Source organism: Calidris pugnax, unplaced genomic scaffold (assembly GCF_001431845.1).
Source record: "Calidris pugnax isolate Ruff unplaced genomic scaffold, ASM143184v1 scaffold573, whole genome shotgun sequence".
In the NCBI taxonomy this organism is placed as follows: Eukaryota; Metazoa; Chordata; class Aves; order Charadriiformes; family Scolopacidae; genus Calidris; species Calidris pugnax.
The window spans coordinates 504,085-528,445 of record NW_015091316.1 but is presented as its reverse complement, the minus strand read 5'-3'; the positions used below and the strand labels follow the sequence as shown (position 1 = coordinate 528,445).

Genomic DNA, 24,361 nt, shown 5'->3' with positions numbered 1-24,361 from the left:
TTTTTTTTTTTTTTTTTTTTAACCCACTTCTTTCCCCCCCCACCTCAGATGACAGGACCTCCCCGCCCTCTTAACGTTTCACCCCTCGAGGCGACACCTGGAAGGGAAATCAATACCTTTAGCGACGGTCCTTGAGGAAAAGAGCCTTCAAAATTCCTAGGTCTGACGAGATATGGGGGGTTTTTTTAGCTGTTTTAGGCAAGTGGCCGGGCCCGGGAAGGGGCGGTCCGCTGCCGGGGACCGGGGGGTGGTGCCAGCTCTCGGGGCATGCGGCATCCGCCTCTGCGCAGCGGCCGCGGCCATGAAGCTGCCGTCGGCGCGGAGCCTCCGCCCGCCCGGCCCTTTGTTTCTGAGGGTCAGCGGTTGCCCTTCCTCTCCCCGTCGCGGCCCTTGATGGCGGGGGCGGTTTGAACCTGCCTGAAGGGAGGGAGGGAAGAGGAGGAGCCGTTGCCCAGGATGCGATGGGGAACTGCTGGGCGCAGTGGTGCTGCGGTCTCTTCTTCCGGAGGGAAGCCGGTCGGCTCCAGCGAGGCGGAGGGTAAGCGGGCGAGCGCGGCTACCCCTTTCCCCACCCCGGGGCGGGGAGGTGCTGGGTCCGCCCGGCTCCGCCTTCCCTTCCCTCCTCTTCGGCGGGAGGTGAGGAGAGGCGGCCCGAGGTGGTGGGCGCTGAGGCGGCTGGTAGCCGTCCGTCAGGCGGGCGGGAGGCGAGGCGGGCTTTGGGGGGGTGGTTGAGGTGAGGCGGGTTCTGGAGGGGGGAGAAGCCGAGGTGAGGCGGGTCCATGTCGCCTCATGCAGGGGTCTGAGTACATCACACCCGGGGCTTCAGGCTGTCCCCTTCGCCCCTTCCCCGCAGCAGGGCGGGTAGATCCAAGACGGGGTTGGGGGAGAGAAAGCAAACGCCTGTGTAGCATCTGCCTTGGCAGCTGGAGCTGATGAAACGCCGTCCAAAGGTTGCTGGGCTTTGTGCGGGTTGCAGGGTTGATGGTAATGCGTGTCCAGGGGTGACTTAGTGTAACTGGCTGCGGGGACATTCCTGCTCCTTAGCCCTCTTCCTCGGTTGGGGTTTTTTTTCTTTCCAAAGAAGCAACTTAGAAACGTTTTTCAGGTCAGTTGTCAAAATCTGTGCAGGCTGCTGTGTTTGTGCAAAGGAGGAAAAACACTGTATTTTCTGGAATATCATCTTGTGTTCTCTGTGAGTCAGAGGCTGAGCGCTCTGTTGGGATAAAGGATGACTGTTACAGAAGATCGGGAGCAGAATGGTCTGAATAAACTTCCATGTGTCTTGTAAATGTGTAGGCTGTGTTTTGTTCTGCAACAACCATGGAAAAGCAGTGTCCAAATGGGAAGGGTATGTTACCTGTACAAGAACTTGGTTTTCTTCCATATACTTAGATGTATTTGATACTGATACATCACTTATTTTTGACTGATGTATTCGGATTAAAGTAGTTCTGAGCATTTTACATGTTGCAAGCTGGTGGCCTCTTATTCCACATCGGCTGTAGCGACAAGTCATGTGTTCCTGTTCTGAAGACTTTCTAGGAATACTTATCAGAGAAATGGGTGAAAGACCAGGACAGTGTGTGTGGAGGTTACCTGCTTGAATTCTTGGTACTCTATAGTAGAGAGTACGAGAACACCTGAAATGCTCAACAGCTGGCACTTAAGTATCTGTTTCTTGTGCCATACTCTTAGAAAAACTGGTAATACTTGAAAGATTCTTGCTTCACATGTGTTTTCTGCTGAGTCTGCTCATAGGCTAATACCCATTTTTAGCAGTCAGTGACAGTAAGTCTCTGGCAAGGTGTACTTAACCCTTAAAATTATTGCTTTGGTTTTGGGGTTTCTTTGGTCTTTAATTTTTCACCCTGACTACTTTTAACTGGCTTATGAGCACCAGCTAGGGGACAGAGTCCAAAAAGGCACAAGATAGTCTTGGTTACAACAGCAAACTCTATGTACAAGGTTATTTCTTCCTCTGGTCTAAATTAACTGCTACCTATATGTTGTTGGTTTTTTTTTCTTGTAAGTTTGCAATACCCTGCTGCATATTCCTTGGTATTTGCAATGTCGTCTGTTCTAGTACTTGGTTTTGGTGCATGTTTTGATTCATGAAGCATCATTTGTTAGGCCATCTCAATGTCTCCCATTAGTTTTCAGCAGATGGTTGCTGAAGTTACTGGCCTACTCACCAGACTTCATCGTGTGTTTCGGTGCCTTTCATCTAACTGCTGGTTTACTGCTTGCTTGGGTTTTAAAATGGCAAATGTTAGTTGGCTTTTGAGGCCTGATCCTGGAATATTGTATATAGGGATCATTTTATGAAAGAAAGGTCACCAGTGCTGCCTGTTGTAAATAGCTGCCGCATGTCTCGGATCATCTTTGTTTTTGGGGTGTGCTGGTAGCTTACAGAACAGTATTAGGGTGTTGAGCAATTTAGGTATTTTCCTTCCCCTGTGTGGTGGGAGGGGCAGGGAATTTTATTAAAAACAAAACTGTCTCTTATAAATTTTGTTAGATTGCTGCCAAATTCTGCAGATTGGGCTACTTCTGGAACAGCATAGTGTATCTTATCAAGTTAATTGTGATTACTTTAATCACAAGTACAAAAAGTAATAACAAAATTACGAAAGTAATTTTAAGTAATGCCCTGGTTTTAATAGATGTTCTTTTTTAGTGACTTTTTTCCACACGTAATCTGTGTAAGTTTTAAAATAAAAGATGATAGCATGACTTTGCTTAAAATTGGAATAAAGCGCATATATGTATGGAGCGCTGAAAAGTTAGTCTGTAATAGCTTTATATCTTTGAAGATTGATCTGGCAGTCTCTGCAGGTCCTGTGGCCAATTAACTTTTCCTCTGGTGCTTTTTCTCTATTTTCTCTAGTGCTTATCAAACCTTTTTCAAGTCTGTTTTTGAAAATAATGAAACAGTAGAGCTTGAAGGAGAATAATCAAAGCTGTAAGCGTCTTAATGGGTTACTATTTTATTTCAATTGAAGTTATTATGTGTAGGGGTGAAGTTGCTGGGTCTTCCGTTTCTGTCCCCAATGACCTCAATCTTCCATAGTTGCTGTGGGGTTTAAGGGCTCAAACACTGGCACAGAATTAGGTCTTCTGTTACTGAGTCCCTGTTCAGCAGGTAGAAGAAAGTGTACATCTTCCTTGAAGTGTCATTGCCGTTGGGCTATTTGTAATTACATTTAGTAAACTTGCACTGCCCTGTCTGAGTTCTCTATAGGTTCACAGTTCAATTCTTGCAACTAATCTGACTGCAGCTCATGTGTTTGCAAAGCTGAGCATGATTTAGTTAGTGTCTGACATTGTAAACTGAAATCATGCTTTTGGTAACAACATAGGTAGTCCTGAAACAATTTCCTGTAGCAGTTTTATTAAATTACATTGTTAATGGTATTGGCTCCTGCGCACCAAAATGCTACACAGAGGGGTAGCAGCAAAACTACTTTAAGCGTTCATGTCGTGTGTCCCAATTATGTAGTGCTTCAATTAAAGTGGCCTTTGGTCTCTGGTTTTGTACCAATGAATCAGCTGGAAATGGTTCTTCAGTGGCAGCTGTGCACTGCGAGGGGCAGTGCTGGAGGGAAGGGAAGGTTGACCAGGACCCTGCTGTGAAGTGGGTTGCTCAACAAGTTGCCAGGGGAGGTGTGCCCTGACTGACTTCCAAAGAAAAATGTGATGGAGGTGAAATATGATATGACAAAAATAATTCAGGCTTTGGCTAATGTCTTGCTTTTAGTGTAGTAGAAATAGGTGTTGGTTGCAAGTACAGAAAAGACCTTTTGTATGATTATAGAAATGCCTGAGGCCCGGGGTTTATTTCTGGTATCAGTCAGCACTTGCAACTGGAAACTCTGGTTTTTAAAATGGTTTGATGAAATGGATACTGTACTGAAGCACCTGTGGACATCTGAATGTTCTTTGGGATGATAGCCAAACCTCTTTCATGGGGTAAAAATCTATTTACGTAACTTAATGCTGTATTGTTTTTTGTAGAGGACAGTGTAAAGATAGTTAGAGTCAAAGAGGAGACTAATTCCCTGTATAAAATTACAGGCTGAGAATAATTTTTTTGTAGTTGGAAAGTATTGTTTTGACCTCTTTGTAGATATGTTATCTGAGGTTTAGCCTTTCTGGCTGTGCCAAGCTATCAAAATAAAGTGTGTTGTTTAACATTGATGTTGTACAAGATGCGATGCTAGTGAACAGTTAAGTGCCATGACGATCACCAGTGTTTTCAGAAATTGCCTGAAATAATGGCTTCTGAGAAAAATACATTAAAGGTATTGGAGAACACACTAAATGTCTGTAAATGTCAAATCCAGCATCCTGGTAATTGATTTCTTCTTGCTTAAGGGTGTTTGTCTTTTCTCCAGTTCTGTAGAACATGTTTACATGCTTTTGCCTCTTTCCTCTCTAGTAGTGATGCAGAGCACAGGTTAAGAAGTAAATGTGTTTAATACATGAAGATATTATGTTTATTTTATACATACTTAACATATTTCAAAAGCTCTTTGAAATTGGCAGGCTCGTTTTCCTTGTGCTGTGAATTGAACACTATCCTGTAGTGTAACTGTGGACTTATTTTTCCAGATCAAAGTATTTTAGAACATGTTCAACAGGAGAACACTTCACTATAGAGGTAAGTGCTTGCATTTCTAGTGATTAAAAAAAATTTTAAAAAAAGTGGGAAAAGCTGATGCCTCTTTCCTCTCTAGTAGTGATGCAGAGCACAGGTTAAGAAGTAAATGTGTTTAATACATGAAGATATTATGTTTATTTTATACATACTTAACATATTTCAAAAGCTCTTTGAAATTGGCAGGCTCGTTTTCCTTGTGCTGTGAATTGAACACTATCCTGTAGTGTAACTGTGGACTTATTTTTCCAGATCAAAGTATTTTAGAACATGTTCAACTGGAGAACACTTCACTATAGAGGTAAGTGCTTGCATTTCTAGTGATTAAAAAAAATTTTTAAAAAAGTGGGAAAAGCTGAATTCTAGAATCATAGAATCATCTAGGTTGGAAGAGACCTTAAAGATCAAATGCCTTCAACACCTTTTGCAGTTTGTGTACACTGAAATGTTCTCAATTATTCCAGACCAAATTGGTGCAGCACTGGGTAGCAAGATTCTTACACCACCTCAGAACATTAATACAACATCTCACTTTAATCTGTCATTTAGAAAGAAAAGAAGTATTTCTTGTGATCTGATATTCAGCACCAGAGCATTCTGAAAGCTGCCTATTGCATCTTTCATCAATACTGTGTTGGGAGTGATTTTTCTTTTCTGCTTGTGCAAGTGCAGGATATTTAGTTCTTGATTGCAGGATCATGAATCTGATTCTACAAAAAGCTAGAATCTGATGAGGTTACTTTATAGTTAATTGCATTTGTAGTCCACTTTGATAACTACAAGAGGTCCTTTCTTGGCCACTGAATATCACCCTTTTTTGCCAAGGGTAGTGTAAGGTTAATTTGTGTAAATTGAGATTCTCAGAATAACCTGGTTTACTTTTTGTGAGCGTTCCTTATGGTCTAAAAGTCCTAGACCTTTCACTTTGCCCCCATTACTGAGAATAATAACTGTAATCACTGCTTTGGCTTTCAAGAAAGAGGGCAGCCATATATGGTGGGGGTAATCTGTTTTAGCGCACAGCTTCCAGTTGTGAGAGAGTGTTCCTGCAGCAGAAATATGGTGGGGAAAAGAAGGGTCTCTCCTCTTCCCAAATTGTTATTCGTAGTCTGTTTACAGCAATTAGTCAGTATACAGGTCAGTAAGGAGTCTTGTTGTAGGTACTTATATCCATGTTTGACTTAGATGTAGGATCACTGTACTAAAAATAAGTTGTAGTGAAATACATGAATGTTTTTTAGTTTTGTCTCTTCTCTTTTTAGGACAATGTAACATTTAAGAAAAGAAACATTGGTAAGAAGATAGGTCCCACTCTAAAAATAGTACTTTCTCTGAAAGTAGGGGCTTTTGTCGATGTTATTACAGTCCCACTGTTACCATTGGAGTAGTGTTTATACAAGATAGGTTAAATATATAAAGGTATTTGCTGTGTATGTTTAGTGACTTGTTATATTGAATTGTAAAGATTGTTTACGTCTCTTTCCCTGCAGTTTGAGAACCTAGTGGAAAGTGATGAGGTAGGTACCTGGATCATAATGTGAAACTCACTAGTACAACCCTTAAAAATGGTTCCAAGTATTTTGCTCCCACTTAATTGCAGTTGTTTTTTTTTCTTTTCACTTTGAGTTTTTGCTTGTTCTTGGAATGAATATTTAACACTTTGGGAGAGATGAAGACCTAAGAGAAGAGAAAACTGGTTGGGGGGAGTATGGGAAGTAACCCTTTCAGGAAGAGAGCACTGTGGACAACAGGAAGGCAGAAAGAATATAAGAAAAAGAGGAGAAAAAAGCATGGGGAAGGCTTGAAGGAGAATTTGCTTCCAGTATAAATCTTGTGTAAGACTCAGCAAATGCTCTCTATCTGAGAACTTATGTGGACCTGGGTTGCTTTGCTAAGGAAAGTTTTCAGAGTGCTCTCTCTTTACAATTTTGGGGAAACTAGCCGAACAGTACTTCAGAAAAATAGAAGTTTGCCTTAAAACTTCACTCTTATAAATTTAGTAGAGCTTGATAATGGGTGGGACACAGACCACATTTTCAATATCCTGCTCTGCATTTAAAAACATGAGGACTGACAGTTTGGTTCCTGAAATACTACTGGAGTGTTTATTTTCAGTTGGAAGTACTTACTTGTTTTACGTACTCAGCCACTTCAGTTGGTTGTGTAACAAGATTTTTTTTTTAAATTCTGAATTAAAACAGGATTTTCCCCCCCTAGTTGTAATACCAATATATGGGAGAAATTATGAATTAGCATTGTTTTTTTCTGCCCAATCTTAAAATTGGTTGAGTGATGGGATTCTCAAACTCAGACTTATTTTAATTTTTTTTTTTTTTTTTTTAACAGGGAGAAAGCCCAGGAAGCAGTCACAGGTAAGACTTTGAGGTTCAGGACCTCTCCTTCCCTTTTCTCTCTCACTGTGACTATAAAATTTTTCAGAGTTTCTGTCAAAACCCTTTCTATTTTTTTAGCTGTCAAATACATGCAAAGAATACATGTCAAAGTAACCTTAATGCTTAACCATGTTAAAATAGTTTAGATGCTAATGCATCATGCAAAAACTATACAAGACAGTTAAAACAGCATGTTGCAAAGAGAATCTTTATTCTTGCTCCAAGGGTCTGCATTTAAAGTTCCACAGATGTTACTGCTAATATTTCTATCAGCAGTAGAAATGTAGAGGTCTGGTCTATCGGAAACATAGGAAGGTGCCCAAGTGTACCCTTTGGTTGTCTAATTCTAGCCATTTTGTATTATTTAAGTTTGATCATTCCCAAAATGCTATTCCCTGTCAGTGGTCCCCAAAGAAGCCATATAGCAAACCTTATAATTATTATAATGCTTTTATCGTCTTGTTTGTTAGATATATAAAAGTAGACGTAAAGTAGGCAACAGTTGAAAGGGGAACAATTTACAATTAGGGGACCAAAACAAGTAAGGGGGGAAAAAAAAAGGTGAGATTTACACCATGAAGATATTAACCATTCTATTCTAGTAGTTCTGTTGATATAAATAATGTACAAAAAATGCTTCATAAAGAGTAAGGCAAGAGAGCATTGTCATGAGTAAACTGGAAATTTGGAGCTTTATTCTCAGGAGCAGCAGGCCAAAAGCGCAGCTTGTTCAACTTGCATTAAAGGACCAGTCAAGAAAGACTATATTGATATGTCTAAGTGCACCTTGGGGTTGCCATGCATAAATAATAGATGGGGTCTTTCTGTGTTTTTTCCATGCTTTTAGACCTCTGACTGAGGAAGAAATTGCTGACTTGAAAGAAAGACATTATGACTCCATTGCTGAAAAGCAGAGAGTTGTTGATATGAGACTTCAGTCAGAGGTAAGCAGTTATGATGTCTAGTATGGTGTGGACAGTGGTTCTTTTAAAGTAGCTAGCATCAGCCATGAACACAAGGAGATTCCATTCGTGTGAATGAAACAATTGGGTTTTGTTCATCAGTTGTTTTTGTTTTGTTTTGTTTTTTTTATGCAAGGCAAGATGGGGTATACACTTGATTCAACTTTTCTAGTGCTCAGTTTTTTCCAGAGCTTTTCTAAAGGAGGAAAAACCCCATAATTTGTCAGTTTTTAGTGTATTGCAGCAATTAATGGAATGTGATGTGGAACACAACAGAGAAATTGAGAATAATTTTTAAATTTTTTTTAATAAAGTACCAATGAAATACACAACTGAAAAGATTAAAGTCTTTCACTGTGCAGTTGATAATAAAATGCAAAATGCATTTACAGCAATTCGCTAGTAATGATGTTTATTCAATAGGGTAATGTTTAGTTATCTAAATTTCTTGGGATATTTGGTGGGGGGGAAGCTGTTAGATTCAGTTAATGAAGAAAAATGCTTTAGCTATAGTCAATTTTATTTTATTTTTATTTTCTAGTAGCTCTTATTTTGTTTTATTGAAATTATGGCTTTATTCATAGGAAGATAGATAGGTTCTGCTTTTGTTAACCATTACTATTTTGTTCATATACAGTTAGCCTTACAAGAGGAGAAGTTAAGACTAGAAGAGGAGGCTTTATATGCTGCACAACGTGAAGCAGCCAGGGCAGCAAAGCAGAAAAAGCTCTTGGAGGTGAGGGGAAAAAGACCCCAATATATATCAGAGCTTCTGTTCTGTTTCTATGTATGCAGACTTTCCTAATATCCTTTGTATCTCAGGAAATGTAATGAAAAAATTACTTTGGGTTGTAAATTCAAGTAGAGAAAGAAGTACCTGATTTGAAAGTACGGCTGTCTGGAACAGCTGAAAATGATCAGAATTGTTTGAAATGGCTTATGATGCTGAGTACAGATTTTGAATGAGAGATGTACAATTTTAATCTATGATTAGCTTATCAGACTTTGCTTATATAGAAGATACTGATCTTTAAAGTGATTTGTGATGATTTTCTAGTAAACTCCCCCGAAATTAAGCACACATTATGACATTATTTAGACTTGTAAAATATACTTAATATATTTGTGCATTTAATTGTTCCTTATCTTTGTGGTTTGTGTTAACATGAACATATGTGTTTTCAAGTCATCTGAATTTATTGTTAACCCTGCTTTGAGCTGAAGGCTGGACTATAGATGACCTTCTGAGGTCCCTTCCAACCTGAATTGTACTATCATCTTGTAATTTCTATCGCTAGTAGCCAAAGTCCAGTCATGACTTAACAGTAGTCTTTATTTATTTAATATGTCTGTACCTACTTTCAAATGTCTGGTGCCTGGGCTTTTGGAGCTTGGTCAAGCTAAACAAAAGCCACATTATGTTTTCCTGCTCTTCTGAAAACAGATGCTGTTCTGTATCCTGATAGCATTTATTACTGATGGTTTTCACGTTGCAGTTCAAAGAGTTACATGTTATCAGGTCATTTAATATTTTGACCATTTTAATAAGCCATTAAAGTATGTGTTCTCACATAAATTTCAGGTTATCAGAATGTTAAAAAGAACACTTTTGCTTTTTTTTGTCTGTCTATAATGTGTATGGCTGCAATTTTGTAGCATTTTCAAGGAAACAGTTCACTACCTATGCATTGCATTAGAAGGAAGTTTTCAGAAGTTCAAATTTAGACTAACCGAAAAAGGCTGAAATCTACAGCAGGTGTAGGGGAGATCTTTAACCCTAGTGTATTGGCTATATTCAGAAGATAGTGAATGGAAAATTGTTATTTCCAGACTGGTAATGATGACTGAGTGTTCATCTAATATTTACGTTGCTAAGTATAGGTCTCATTTCACATTTCTCTGTCTACCCTCTTGTCATTTGGTATGGGAGGGTTAATTCTTTGATCTTTTTATGGCTGCCTTTTTTTTTTAGCACTTCTGCTCTATATGAAGCCAGCAAAAGTGGAATGCTTTATGGCTTTAACTGTTTTTTATAGAAGTTCTGTGCAAGAAATGCTATTTTTCTTGTCTGTCAGTACTTTTAATATGCACCTCTTTTAGTCAAGGCCAAAGATAGAATGCTTTATAGAGTTCTTAATTTCCTCCTTGTAAAATTAGTACCACTTATCTCCTGTACAAACAACCCCCCCCAACAAACCCCATAAGGATTGTAAGGATTTCTAAGGAAGCATTTTTATGTAGATATGCATCAAGCATTTAAGCTTTCTAAATAAGCTAGAAGCCATTTTTGAATACATAACTTGTCTCTCTGCTGTTTGTAGGCAGAAGTCTTTTAAATGAGAAAATGGCTTTTTCATTGGAAGTATGGCATCCTTTTAAAACTTAATTTGGCTTGCTGATGTTGCCCTACTAAATGTCAAGGTTTGTAACAGTGGAGAATTTTAATATATCCTGAAGCATACAGTGCTAGATAATTGTATGTGACCTGGCAAAATAGGTAGATAATTTAAATTAGATATTATGCGGGTATATGAATTTTAAAAGAAAAATGTTGTACACGTCAGTAATTTATTTTTACGCACTTGTAAACTATGCTGGTGCCAAACTCCTGTCTCTTTTTCCCTGTGTACTTGAGTCTTTTCACCTATAACCACCATTATGTGATATTTCTGCTTCTACACGTCCCATTTCTTTACTGCTTTCAATCTGCCTGTTCTGATATTATTTAAATACACAAGTTGGAAAGTTTGCCAAGCAAACAAACACATCCTGCTTTTGGGATTGAAAAACACTGGCTGATCCGATGCAGTTATCTTGCAAGACTATTTACCCAATGAAGAGCAATTCTTAGATGAAGTTAATTGTGACATTAAAAATTCTGGTTCATTTACCCCTGCTTTTCTTTTGCGGAGACAGATCCATTCAGGCTGAGAACAGATTTTTCAGAAAATAAGATAGTTAGATACGTTAGACTTGTCTATAAGACCAGCTTGTGCGTTTTTATCTTAAAATCTTATCATAATTACTGCTTCATCACCGATTTACCTTTAATCACATAGTTAATGTGCCTAGTTTTTATGTTCTCATTTTTTCAAGGCAGGGAAAAGAAACTTGAGGCAACTTCTATTGTTTAAACCTTTAAACTTAAGCAAACCACTACTTCTATGACATCTGTTCCTTTTGTAACTACAAAATAAATGCATTTATGGCTTGTCTTGCATTTTTCAACCTATTTTTGCCCAGTGATACCATGAAAGCCTCTTCTGTCTTAAGAGTATAGAGCTATTAATAATTTTGGCCCAGGAAGGTAACAAAGCTTTTATTAATATAAATGAAGCACTTAGTGCTGATACAGACAACCAGAGGAGATGGCAGTGCTGCTTTGTACAGGGATAAAAGGACCTGTAGGGAATATTTCTTTTTAAATGGTAGGCTGGCTATTCTTGCACACAGAGCAAAACAAATCAGACATAACCATAGACATAGTTGTGCGTTGAAAATACCTGTGGCTTAATATGAGAAGGCAATAGAGGAGAGGACAGATACAATCATGAATGAAGTGGTCTTCACATGTTTCTAGGCAAATTGATGTGCTTTTTTTTTTTTTTGGTGCATGAAATAGGTTAAAATGTTGAGAGCTGTTTTCAAAAAGCTACCTTCTTTTAAATGACGAGATTTTGGAGATTAAAAACATTACCACTTGCACTTAACAGTCCCTTTATCACAAAATTTAATCTTTATTTGAATGAAAGTCAGTCTTCTCCTGAGTTATACTTAGACTGCTCCAAGGACCAGGACAATGTTCCTTCTAATGTCACGGTCAAGGGATTGCTTAGTGTATTGAGTATATTACTCCAAGTGATTGTATTCAGCTTTTTGAACAGTTTGCTTCTTTTGATAGCAACGTAGGCAGCAAAGGATAACGCAGCGAGTGCATGCGGTTAATAATGGAGAATATCAGAGGTAAGATATAAAATTTTATTATTGATAATCAAGAGCCATGACTGTTTTTACTCCTGTTCCTTATCTGTCCTCACAAAAAAAATCCACGTTTTTCAAACTTTACATACGCCGCATTTGTAAGTCAGAGTTGTTTTCATCGATTGCAGTTTTCTTCATACTGCAGTTACTGAATGCAAATAGGTTACTTTTAATCTGCGGAATTAGAGGGTAGATTGCATTCATTCTGATTTTCTATGTAGTTATTAGACTGCGTACAAAATCGAGCCTACTCCCAGCTGCACATATATACACACACACAAAAAATGTAGTGTTTTGTATTAAAAAGGTGTTTATATGTAAAATCTCAGCTACTATAAAAATATTTTTATTATTCAGAATCCTGTTTGAAATGCCCAATAAAAATACACACTAAGCAAATGGGCAATTGAATGGTTTATGTAGTCTTCCTGTTTCTTCTTTAATATTTTTCATTTAATTCTCTTCATGCCCAGCTTCAGTGGGGGTCGGGGAGGGAGAACCCAGCCTTGCAAAAAACCCAAAAAAACCCAGAGAAATTTACTGTGGAATGGTATTTGAGTTTAGAGAAAACTCTGAAATGGCTATTTATGAATGGAAGAGAAGGGGAATAGGAGGGATTTTCAGTTAGGGAAGTACAGTTAGGAAAGGAGCTGTGAAAACTGAGGTTTTATGGCGTTAGTAGGAACTAGCCAGATTTTAGAAGTGAAAGATTAATGATCCTTAGTGGTTTATATTGCTAAAAACAATGCATGCATTGTTCTTGCAGCTCTGTGGCAGAGGAAGATCTTGATTCTTTCTTAAGAAATACGAAACTCCAATATGAAGCTTTTCGAAGTAGTAGTAAGTCTTCTTTTTCTGATGTATGTCTGTAAAAGTGACGTGACTGAGGAGCACAGAATACTATTTCTTATTCTAGATAAACACAATTTATTTTTACGTGTATTTGTATTAAAAAATGGGATAGAAGCTTACTTTCCCCTCTAATCCCTGAACACAGTATATACAACTTGTGCCACAGCCATTCTAGTTCTCAAAAGCAGGTTCTGTAAGCAAATAGGTTCTGTGCATGGATTTTGTTTTACTAAGGCTTTCCAGCCACCTCTGTGGAGGCAACATCAATGCAGTGAACTTTTCTTTTAAAACTTGTGTATTAAAGATGCAAATGTGCGTGTATAGCATTTTCAATCATCTCTTAGCAAAATAATTAGAATCATATTAATGGTTAAATTTTTTTCTAATAAAGCAAAAGAGAGTATTTGGCTGCCTATAAGCTTATATCTATAAGTTTTCATGACAGTCCGTGATAGTGACTAAACGGAGGACTGATGGTAATTCTTGGGAAACACTGCCTGTAGTTTGGGGTTTTTGTAGGGGAGGGTTGTTTTTTGGAGTGTTTTTGCAAGTCTTCATACACATCCAGTTTACAGCTTATTAAATTCCTCTATAGTACTTATCAGACAGTATTGCTAAATGTTCTCCTGTAATATCTTAGTGGTGTTGAGTATTAAAAAGATACTGTATACTCTTTGAAGTGATAGATGAAGTGATTTTTTTTTTTTAAATGTTCCTGAGGTTTAAAGGCCACAAAGCACAATAACAACTTTCTTTGAAAGTTTAGTTTTGCATGTTGAACCTCAAAGTCGAGTATATTTATGAATTAAAAATACCTTTTTCTTTTTTTTTTGTGTAGGACTTTCATCTGATGCTACAGTGCTGACACCCAACACAGAGAGCAGTTGTGATTTAATGACCAAAACAAAATCAACAAGTGGAAATGACGACAGCACTTCATTAGATTTAGAGTGGGAAGATGAAGAAGGTATTTATTCTGCCATTCATTTGATTCTGAACTTCCAAGTTAAAAGCTGACAGTTTAAACTATGTTAATTGTAAATCTATCATTTTCAAAAGCCAAGGTGATTTAAACCTTAATTCTGATTGAATTTCTGTTGAGCGTGTAATGGTTAAACTGTAAATAATTTTTACTTAGGAAATTGTTTGTTTTGATAGGTTACCTGTCTAATAAAGGATCCAAAGAAATGAAATCATTTAGTAAATGTCTTTTCCTGCATTTCTGACTTGTACTTAGAACAAAACTAATGGTAAAGAAATGCTGCCCTCTTGTGAGCTGGTGGCAGAAGGAACAGCTAGCTCTTAGTTTCAAGATTTGGAAGATGGTCAGGAGTCTCTGAGTTAAGTATTTTTAAACCCTAATTACTTGTATTGTAATTTCTACTGATAACTTAGATCAGCATGCCAGGTGAGTATCCCAACTAGCCTAATTGCTCCTGCTGTTTCTTGTAGATCTTTTCTCTTTAGTAAATCTGCAAAAGCTCTTGTATTAGTTTTAAAATTAATCCAAGATTTTGGGACCTTGACTCTTGAAACGCTCACGTGTAATAATCTAGGATTTCTTTTAGCCAACGCAGAGCAGACTTCTTTTTTGCTTTAATAGACTGATTTTTTGATAATCAGTGTGTGGTTTAAATGTTTTTAGCACTGTCAAGAGCACTAAAACATCTAGTTCAGAAGCCTGCTTTGAAAGACTTAAATTTCACAGATTTACCCAGAAATGCTCTGCATTTTTTTTTAGCTAGTGCATGCAAGAGCTATTAGCGTTCTAGAGGAACCGAAGCTAGGGCAGGGTCATGTCTGTTGAGGTACAGTGGATTTTACATGGAGAGCAATTGGCACCAGTGGAGAAACAGTGTTCTGGGAACTTTACCAGACGTACCTGCATGCAAAATGATCTTGTTTGTCTAGTTGAGGGTCTTGTCAGTAAGTTACAGGAGTATTACAGGATTCCCCAGATGCTTAGCTTTTCTGGAAATGGTACAATCATCTAATATGGCAAAATCATCTAATGTTTACATGCATTTTACATATAGGGCAGCAGGCTGCATATATAAGATAAAATAAACACTGCTAGTGAGTTGTTTCACTATGCTGCCTGTCTTAGAACACTGTAAAACATCATCTCTGGCTGTTGTTTTCATTTGGGCCAAAACTGGCCACCAACTATAGGGTTGATGTGAACAACGCCACCAGAAAAAATAGAGTGATGCTCAGGAGTGAAATTACCAGAGTCTGGATTGCTAAAGGATTCTTAAAATTTCTTCTAATGTTCTAACACAAATGTGAAAGTACTTCCCTCAGTATTATGCCTGTCTTACAAACATGTCGTAAATTGCAGGCATGAACAGAATGATTCCAATGAGGGAACGCTCCAAAACAGAAGAAGATATACTCCGGGCAGCACTGAAATTTAATAGCAAGAAAACGGGAAGTCATCCAGCTTCAGCCTCGGACGATTCCAATGGATTGGAGTGGGAGAATGACTTTGTTAGCGCTGAAATGGATGATAACGGCAATTCGGAATACGCTGGATTTGTAAACCCCGTGTTAGAGTTGTCTGCATCAGATGTCAGGATATCGGATTCCGATCGCCAAGACAGATAGTGGAGCTGCGTGGGCCCTTGTTTATGACCAAATGTTGAAAAGTGAAATAGAATGTACAAAAGCAATTTGCTCTTTTATAACATTGTTCCCTTTTTCTTATAAATTGATTAGCAAGGAACGGGAATGACTTGCTATCTGAATTAATTCAGAATTAAGTGCAATTTTATCATCTACCTTCTAAACTTTTATGAAAACCAGGATTATTCCATTGTGTATATTTCTGGATATCTGGATTTAATATAAAATTATCTGCACTAATTTAAGCTTCATAGCTTGCCTATCTATATTTTAACTAGCCTTTTTTCTGGATGATGTTTCTACTGATTTTGTTTTTCAAATTCATCATTGGCCTAACAGTTATCTTGATGAATCTTATATAATTTATCTAATACTTGAATATAGAAAAATAATTTAATTTTCTTTTTATTTCCAATATGTGCTTTTGACTTGTTCTTTAGTTATTTACAAGGCATTCTCAGCCAGCTGCGAAACAAGTATCACACATGGTAAATTGCAGATTTTCCCTGTCTAGCTTATAGTCTTCCTAGCTTTGTGTTGTCTTCTTTCCATTTATTTTATTTTTTTATTGCTTTATGCTAAGTACAGTTAACCTCAATAAACATAGTATAAGTCATCAGGTTAGGTAAGATATTGTCTTGTATAATATACCAGACTTAGTGTGTGCTAGATAGAAAAAACAACTATAAAAATTCTTTGTGTGTCAAACTGGAAATTTTAACCAGTATCTAGCAGAGAACTGGGAGGACCAAAGTCTTGATTTCCCTGCACCCCAGCACAGACCAATATTTGTTACTAAAAATCTTCAAATTTTTTTAGTTCTGGAAAACTTCTAATTCAGCTCGACTGGAACAATTATTGAAAATTACTGTTCTTTGAGGAAACTGGGTGAGGGTGATTGCTCTGCTGCTGGGGTGGGAAGAACAAGAACCTAAAGACTGAGTTCCTGGATCTGCATTTTTAAAAGAAAAAAAAAAAAGTTCAAGTTACAAAACCGTGTATTTAAGTGCTCTAGTTTTCCTGTGCCTCTAAACTGGCTGGTTAATGTTGCTAACACGGACTGAAATTCAAGGAGGTGTTCAGTTACTGCAAATCTGGTGTAATGTATTGTGTAGACTCCCCTGATATTTAATGTAAGTTACAGGTTTTTTTAAAAAAAAAAAAGCTCACTGAAGAGAACGTGCAAAACACCTGTAGATCTTAAGCTTTCCCCAAAGGTTCAGTAAAGCCATTCTACTCTACTGTTATTTTGTGTAGCTGTCATATTTTTCCTTGGAAAAAGTGGAATGGGGTGTAACTTCACTCTTGTGGACTAAAAGCGAGACGCTGCAGTACGTAGTAAATGGGCATTGTCGGAAGAACTGGATTTGGCTGTGGAAGTTGTGTCGCTCTTTTTCGATCGTCTGAGTTGATGTATAATAGTGGGGTCACTACAGTGTGGGCCTCTTCATGGTAACTTGAACAAAAATACTGCACACTAGGATTAAATATGTACAAATATCAACACTAATGAACAGATAAATCTTGTTGATAACATTCCATTTCATAATTTAAATTGTAGCTATGTCATAGAAAGTATTTTAATGCAATTAACTATGTTTGCAAGGCCTGTAATAAGCTTTAAAAATTTGTACACATCAAATGTATATTTTTGGTTTGGCATAAGCTACTACTGTCTAACTTCTCCTGAACTATTATTTGTATAATACATTCCTATGGAAGCGAAGGCAACTTTCTCAACCTGTAAATAACATGTTTTTTACCTGCTGAAATTGCAACTTACCCTGCAGCGGTCGCTACTTTTCCTGACCAGCAAACGTGAGGTTGACTTGTCCTGACCGTGCTTTGAGGAGGTAAACTAGCTGATAGTCCTGCTTGTGGGATGACCAAGCAGGTGGGAAAAAGGAAGCTGACTCCAGGAGAAAGCTTTTACTGGGACGGGCATGTTCTGTAGCGTTCCGCTTCGCAGAGTTGGATGCACCGCGCTGGGTGACTTAAGAAACTGTGGTCAATTTTTGTGGAAATTTAAGAACTTGAAAGATTATATAAATAGCTCATGTAAAACAGTTCAACAGCACTGTAAAATGCATACCTGTACAAATTTGAAAGTCATTAAAATTTTCAGTCAGTCTTATGTTTGGCAACGTTTTTTCTGTTGCTGGGTTTGTGGCTGCCATGTCATTCGTAGCGTGAAGATGAATTGTTGAAATGTTACCCAAAGTTACCTATGCATCAGCTAAATAAGGAAGGTTTAATACATAATTAGTTGTGTTGTTAACTACTGAATTCTATAGTGTTCCTTCTTGAGACCTGTTGCTTTGGAAGCTCTAAGAAGCTGCGGTAACGGAGGAGTCTGAGGAGCATAGAGCCCTTCTATCAGGAAAGAGCAGCTGTACCCTCATACTTCAAAGGTAAGCAAAAATTCCTTATGGAATGCAAACAGCTTCCCTCTCTTCATGTCTGTATGAGCTAGTGTTGATTTAGTTGATTGTGCCTGAATATAGGAAATAGAGCATTTTTAATAGGAAACTCTTATTTTTAATTCCTAAATTGTTAATCTGCTGATTATACATCTGTTTTTATGCTAAAATTGAGCCATTTTCCAATATAATGATGTGAGTATTTGGGTGTTCTGTTCAGGGTTACTTGGTTAAGCATAAAATCTGGGTTTCTGCATTGTCTTTAGTATTCCATGATTGTGAAAACTAAGACAGGTGAGCCAAGCCAAAACTTACAAAAAGTGTTAGTTGCTTTTGTGCATGTAGCATTTCTCACAATTAAGTTAGCAGTGTGTGACTAACGGCAGTCTTAGGGTAAGGGGAGGCAGAAGTGGAATCTCTTTCCGGTGAACAAAGTGTGTTCTGATATGCCTGTGCTGAAACAAGACGATTAATTTTTTAATGTGTACTCAGCATTGATTCTTATCCCGGGTAAATATAATTGTAGAAATGACTAGTGTTTGGAAACCATTAAACTGCTGTTCTGTTTGTTTTTTTTCTTTTCCATTCCCAAGGTTTTCTCCTGGTGCCTGGAGATGTGCCTAAGAACATTCTGCTGAAGATCTGGGGATGTCCATAGAGCCCCTCTGTGCAGGGCAAACACAAAACCTACTGAGACAGCACTCTGAACTCTGCAGACCAGATGGAAAGTTTTTCTCAGGTAAGTACTGTTTTTAGACAGTTTGCTGTTTATATATTGCACTTGAGAATTTGAGATTGGGGTTGTCACTTTTGATAATAGCCTAGAAGATGTAAGCAATTAATACGATTAGTTGCTGTAGGTTAATGTCCTATGTGATGGGGCCAGTGAATAGAAACTGGATAGCAAGATGGTAGGATTAGTGGTAGGATTAGCAAACTGTTGCTTAAGCCCAAAGCGGTACAAAACAAGAACTTGCACGTCATCTGTAGTAATTTAAGAGTGTGTTAAGTAATTTAAATTTTCTGTGTCCAGTTTTGGGCTCCTTACCACAAAAAAAGACATTGAGGTGCTGAAGCGAGTCCAGAGAAGGGCAACAAAGCTGGTGAGGGGTCTGGAGAGTAAGTCTTATGAGGAGAGGCTGAGGGAGCTGGGGGTGTTCAGCCTGGAGAAAAGGAAGCTGAGGGGAGACCTTATCGTTCTCTATAACTACATGAAAGGAGGTTTTAGCGAGGTGGGGGTCAGTCTGTCTCAGGCGACAGAACAAGAGGAAATGGCCTCAAGTTGTGCCATGGAAGGTTCAGATTAGATATTGGGAAAAATTTTTACACTAAAAGGATTATTAAGCATTGGACTGGGCTGCCCAGGGAAGTGGTTGAGGCACCAGCCCTGGTGGTGTTTAACAGCCGGGTATATGTAGAGCTTAGTGACATGGTTTAGTGATGGTTTTTATCAGAGTTAGGTTGATGGTTGGACTAGATGATCTTAAAGGTCACAATTCTATGATTCTAACAGCACTAATAGGAAGAGAGCAGTTTACTGGGAATGCAAAACTAATGCTGGCTCCTCCCTCCCACACAAGCCAAATTAGTGAACGTAGGAAATGCCATGCATTTTGCATGAGAGGCTGACTTAATGTAAAAGCTTTTATATTGTGAGAGCTTGTGTCAGGTTATACTTGCATCTTGCTCTCTTTCTCTAGACAGCTTGCGTTTGTGGGTATTGGCCACTCTGTCTAATTAAAGAGTAGAAAGACTCGGGTCAAAAGCATCTAAAAGCTGAGCAGCCAACGGCTACTGGAAACCTGCAAGCAGCAGCAGCATCGTGGCTGGTGATACCTGCTCAGGTTTGTTTTGTTAAGCTGTGGGGCTGGGCATGTGATGATAGAGGCTCAGTTGCACATTGAGGCCAAAAGTTAAGTAAGTCCCAACATCTAGTTCAATGAGTAGAAAACATGGGAACGAGGTTTTGGGGTTTTCTTTGCAAGGATGAAATCAGCTGACAAAGGAAATCCTACATAAACACCATGATTGAGTTTCTTGCTTCTCCCTTGACTTTCACTTGTTGGTTGCCTTAATCTCAGGTTGTGTTAATTCCTCCCCTCAGTTATAATTCTTGTTTTCTTGTAATGATAAATGCTGAAATATGTCCTAATGTTCAGGGATGGTAAGATGGGTAACTCTTATGTATGCTCTGTTCTGATTCTTGCCAGTGTGTCTTTCAAGCAAATTAAAATACATGATAAAAACCAAGTGCCAGTGAAAGGCTGAGCCCCCTAGCGAAGAAAAACTTAACTGAAACAACCTGAGAAATCCTTAAATGAAACCAAAATTGTAAGAGAGCTTGCGGTGGGGGTAGAGGTAGAAAACTTGCTGAAAGTACTTTAGTGAACTTTTATCTTGGAGCAGCAGCACTTTTAGAAAACACAGAATATTGCCAGTGAAAATTTCTTATCTGGATTGTCCTGGAAGTATTTTTTTCCACCATAAGTGAAAGTGATTGTATTTGTAGAAGATAACAAGTCCTTACTAGGCAACCAAATGCTTTTATTACAAAATTGATCTGGATTCTTACATATCGTGGTGACCAACACTGCATGTTTGTTTACATTCACAAGCAAAAGCAGTTAACTTTCAAAAAATATATATTTTAATTCATTTTAAAAATAGAAGAAAAATCTCATTGCAAAGTTAAAAAAAAACAAAAACAAAACAACAAAACAAAACCAAACATTAACTTTAAAGGACTATTGACAAAGTGTTTCTAAGCTGTAAAATCTGGGAAGTTACAGCCTAGGCTTGAAAATACTGCTTGGAATTTCACATCAAAAGCAAAGCACAAAGTATAACAAATGCAGCGAGACATGATGTCTCTCTACTTGGCTAAAAACACTGTTCTGCATAGTCTACAGTGATGCCTGTTAAATGTACCTTCGAGGCAGGTGGACATAGTTCTTGAATCTGCTGCAATGGATCTGAGTGGCCCTCTGTGCCACGTAAGCCTGGGGGAGACAAACAGTGGTGATCAAAGAGCGCCTACGCCCCGGTGAAAACAGTGTCAGGGATCTGTTGCTATTGATCAAAGTATGTTCTGGTGTGCCAGGTAAAAAGACTGACGTGCAGCGGTGAGAACCCATCAAGAACTAGTGGACTGGAATGACAGCCTTCCATTTCAGAAGCTGTGCTGGCTTCAGATGATCAAAATCTTATCCAGCCTCCTTCTCTGCGCTAGCATGACTCGTTTTCATCAATCTCCATGGGGCTTTTGCCTTGGGCAGGAAACGAGGAAGGAGAAATGCCATTCTCTGGTATAGGCTGCAGTGATGGCAGGCATCTTTCCTGTAAGATTGGCGCTTTAGCCAAGTGTAAGTAAGTCTCAAAATAATCCACAGACTCCCCTTCTTCAATCTCTGCTAAAATCTGGTAGTCCCCAAAACAAATGATGGACTTCCATGGCAGATCAGTTTTGTTTAAGTAACCCAGTTCTGTTTGGTCCACAGTCAGTTTTGTTTTCTTGCTCAAGTTCTTGATCTCAAAACAAAATTCTGAGCTGTTCATTTTTCTGTAAAACTGCAGTGCAAACTGAATCCGGGAGACGCGAGTATCCATCAAGTTATAACGGCAGACATTAGAATCGCGGCCGAACTTGGGCGTTTCATCTGCCCTGACCTGTTCTCGCCTACAGAAGTCCAAGCAACGAAACATCATCTTGTCTTCTTGGCAAGGATGGTAAAAGGTCATGTGGAGACACGTTACCGTTTCTTCAGTTCCAGCTTCTTCAAAAGAGGTCATGATGAAATCGGTCCTCAGAACTACAAGAAAGAAGTAAGATCGTATGAAATCACTGCAGTACTAAAAAAAATTGGCTTTAAAAATATGGCATTAAAACCTTTTATATACTATAGTATAGTGAGTATTTAACTTAAAGCAAATGGGCTAACAGGAAATGTAATGAAACGACTGGAACGAAGAAGTGGAAGTTGAGCCTACCCAAACCCTGGCAATCATCATCTCCCACCACTTTGCCAAAGACTCGTTGGATGACCCCAGTGAAGTGGCAGATTGCTCTGGGCTGAACTCCTCCCAGCCATCAGTCTTCCCTCTGCTGCAATGGCAAAGCACCCACCACCGTAAAGAGCTGCCAACTAGCTCTTCATGAGGATCTTGCAGGCAGAATTTATCTTTGGAAGAAGTACGTCACTTAGCAGTGACAATAAGGATTACTTTATGAACTTAAAATGCAGCATGAAGTAGTTCTGTCTGGGCCTGCGTGCTTTGTTTTACCGTGTTGTCCTTTGGCTAGCAGGTAGAACTGGTCTGGGTTGGAAGGGACCTTAAAGACCATCTAGTCCCACCCACCCCCTGCCATGGGTAGGGACACCTCCCACCAGACCAGGTTGCTCAAAGCCCCATCCAGCCTGGCCTTGAACACCTCCAGGGATGGGGCAGCCACAGCTTCTCTGGGCAACCTGTGCCAGTGTCTCACCACCCTCGCAGTAAAGAACTTCTTCCTAGTATCTAATCTAAATCTACCCTGTCAGACAAACAACTTGTACACATGCAGTCCAGAGAGACACTCTGATGGCAAGTTATTCCTTTGCCATCTGTAAGACAGGCTGTGGTGGCATCAGTATCCATTCCTCGTCGTCCTCCTAGCATTCCTCAGTTCTGGGAAGCTGGAAGCAATTCTTCTCTCAGAAGAACCAGCCCCTTTCTGCACTTAGCTCTGCCCTTCGCTGGTGTGCACCAGTATGAGGACGTGAGATGTTATTTGTGGTAACTTTTGGTTCAAGGGGAAAACCAAGAAATGTCACTGAGTTTGCAGACTGTCCTGCAGAGAGAGTTTTCTGTCTCGAGACTCGGGCGGAAATTGATACCAAGTTGAAAGCATGTTTTGCTTCCCTTAGTTCCTTCCTTAATTGTTTCTGACAGGGACTGTTCAGGACCGGGCAAAACACAGGAATATAAAGAAATACATTTTGAGAAATCAGCAGTGTATACAGCTGTGTATCAGACCAATGCAAAATGTTGGCTTTATTCATGTTTATGAATTTTACAACAGTCTACTCGTGGTCTGCTCTTGTGTGCCACCTCCGGCACCCCCAGCTCAGCCACCCCCTCCTGCGCTGAGGGTTTATCGAGGCTGCAATGAACATACTTTCACATAAATACTGAAAGAGTTTCTAATTCCTAGATTGTTTTGGACAGGAGACAGATTTCAGAGAACTCTTTGTCAGGAAGCGTAGTGACAGGACAAGGGGTAATGGTTTTAAATTGGAAGAAGGGGGAGATTTAGATTAGATATCAGGAAGAAATTCTTTACTGTGAGGGTGGTGAGACACTGGAACAAGTTACCCAGAGAAGCTGTGGATGCCCCATCCCTGGAAGTGTTTAAGTGGAAGGGGCTTTGAGCAACCTGGTCTAGTGGGAGGTGTCTCTGCCCATGGCAGGGGGGCTGGAGCTTGATCTCTAAGGTCCCTTCCAACTCGAACCATTCTATGATTCTGTAATTTTAACTGGAGAAGGAAACTTTCTACAGTTACATCCGGACGTCTCCTGCAACAGTAAGGCTGCCCGTTGCACAGCTGTTGTCCATATCTTAACTTCAGTCAAACAAATCGTGATCTTGTCTCTTTCCTCTCTCCCAACATCCTCATTATCCCCTTTTTTAGAGACGGGGGACGACATGGAGCATGGAGAACAAGGATGCCCGTTTGTTCAGCGACACACTCAAGAGCTGTAACGCTCTGCCTGCAGCTTACTGCTCGGGGAGCTCTGCCAGGCTGCTTTTGCAAACCAAAACATCGGCGTTTCGTTACTGAGCTATCATTTTGAACGCCCCTGAACTTTGAGGCAGCACCTGCCTGCCCCACGCCTCAAGGCACGGCCGGCTCTCCTTGCAGCCTCCCCGAAAGGCCGCGCTGTGCCTTCTGACCGGTCCCCGGGCCCCCAGCCCGCCTTCCCAACGAACCCTCCTCCCGCCGCGTCCCTACCCCAGGAACCGGTATGGCCCCCACACGGCCTCCCCTCTACTCACCTGTGGGGCGGGCGGCAGCGCCTCCCGCCGCCTTCCCGCCGGGGGACGGGAGCGGAGATCCTGCGGGGCGGGATGCGGCCTCCACCGGCTCCTCACCGACCGGTGCCTCGGCGGGAAGGCCGAGGAAGGGGGGGAGTGGCGGCGGCAGGGCCCTCCCGCCGGCGGGGCGGGGGCTGGCCGTGAGGGAGGGCGGCCCTGAGGGCGGGAGGGGCTGGGGCTGCCTGGGGACGGGGTGAGGGTGAGGTTGGGTTGTTTTTCTAAAAAGCCGGAAGAAAAAAAAAAAGTAAAAATATAAATAAACCTCAGCTGTGTCTGGGGTTTTACGTGGGCGTCGGAAAATCGGGTGCTTGTTGGGTGACTCTACTCAAACCGATAGTCACAAGCCATGGTGAGGGGATGATCCGGAGTTGGCGTGCTCGGGTTTAGGACAAAATAAT

The 24,361-nt window shown here is 39.9% G+C and overlaps 3 protein-coding genes across 5 annotated transcripts in view; 1 reads left to right on the top strand and 2 right to left on the bottom strand.

Moving 5' to 3' along the window:
• Positions 1 to 217, bottom strand: part of CDKL2 (cyclin-dependent kinase-like 2 (CDC2-related kinase)) — a 20,074-nt gene extending 19,857 nt beyond the window's left edge. Inside the window, exon 1 of the mRNA XM_014960932.1 lies at positions 117 to 217. The gene's annotated coding sequence lies outside the window, so the exon portion shown is untranslated. The remainder of the gene's footprint in view (positions 1 to 116) is intronic.
• Positions 218 to 259: 42 nt separating this feature from the next.
• AP1AR (adaptor-related protein complex 1 associated regulatory protein) lies at positions 260 to 17,604 on the top strand. Of its 3 annotated transcripts, none has more exons than XM_014960928.1 (10): positions 260 to 538; positions 4,910 to 4,958; positions 6,148 to 6,174; positions 7,004 to 7,029; positions 7,898 to 7,994; positions 8,650 to 8,748; positions 11,914 to 11,975; positions 12,760 to 12,833; positions 13,684 to 13,812; positions 15,187 to 17,604. In XM_014960928.1, the coding sequence occupies exons 1-10, from the start codon at positions 462 to 464 to the stop codon at positions 15,450 to 15,452; spliced, it is 906 nt and encodes a 301-aa protein (XP_014816414.1). In that variant the 5' UTR covers positions 260 to 461; the 3' UTR covers positions 15,453 to 17,604. The 3 variants fall into 3 exon arrangements, with proteins under 3 accessions (XP_014816414.1, XP_014816413.1, XP_014816415.1); XM_014960927.1 differs by lacking the exon at positions 4,910 to 4,958 and adding an exon at positions 4,612 to 4,660 and having other exon boundaries at positions 261 to 538; XM_014960929.1 differs by lacking the exons at positions 4,910 to 4,958; positions 8,650 to 8,748 and adding an exon at positions 4,612 to 4,660 and having other exon boundaries at positions 262 to 538.
• A 2,813-nt stretch (positions 17,605 to 20,417) lies between these two features.
• Positions 20,418 to 24,051, bottom strand: TIFA (TRAF-interacting protein with forkhead-associated domain). Its single transcript, XM_014960902.1, has 2 exons — positions 23,925 to 24,051; positions 20,418 to 21,699 (listed from the first exon to the last, which is right to left on the bottom strand). The coding sequence occupies exon 2, from the start codon at positions 21,677 to 21,679 to the stop codon at positions 21,116 to 21,118; it is 564 nt and encodes a 187-aa protein (XP_014816388.1). The 5' UTR covers positions 21,680 to 21,699; positions 23,925 to 24,051; the 3' UTR covers positions 20,418 to 21,115.
• Between the last annotated feature and the right edge of the window lie 310 nt (positions 24,052 to 24,361).

Bases quoted from the DNA above. Each gene is read 5' to 3' on its own strand.
- AP1AR (XM_014960928.1), top strand. From the start codon at position 462: ATGGGGAACTGCTGGGCGCAGTGGTGCTGCGGTCTCTTCTTCCGGAGG. The intron at 4,959-6,147 runs GTAAGTGCTTGC...CTTTCCCTGCAG, and splicing joins GAGAACACTTCACTATAGAG to TTTGAGAACCTAGTGGAAAG. The intron at 8,749-11,913 runs GTGAGGGGAAAA...TTCTTTTGATAG, and splicing joins AGCAGAAAAAGCTCTTGGAG to CAACGTAGGCAGCAAAGGAT.
- TIFA (XM_014960902.1), bottom strand. From the start codon at position 21,679: ATGACCTCTTTTGAAGAAGCTGGAACTGAAGAAACGGTAACGTGTCTC.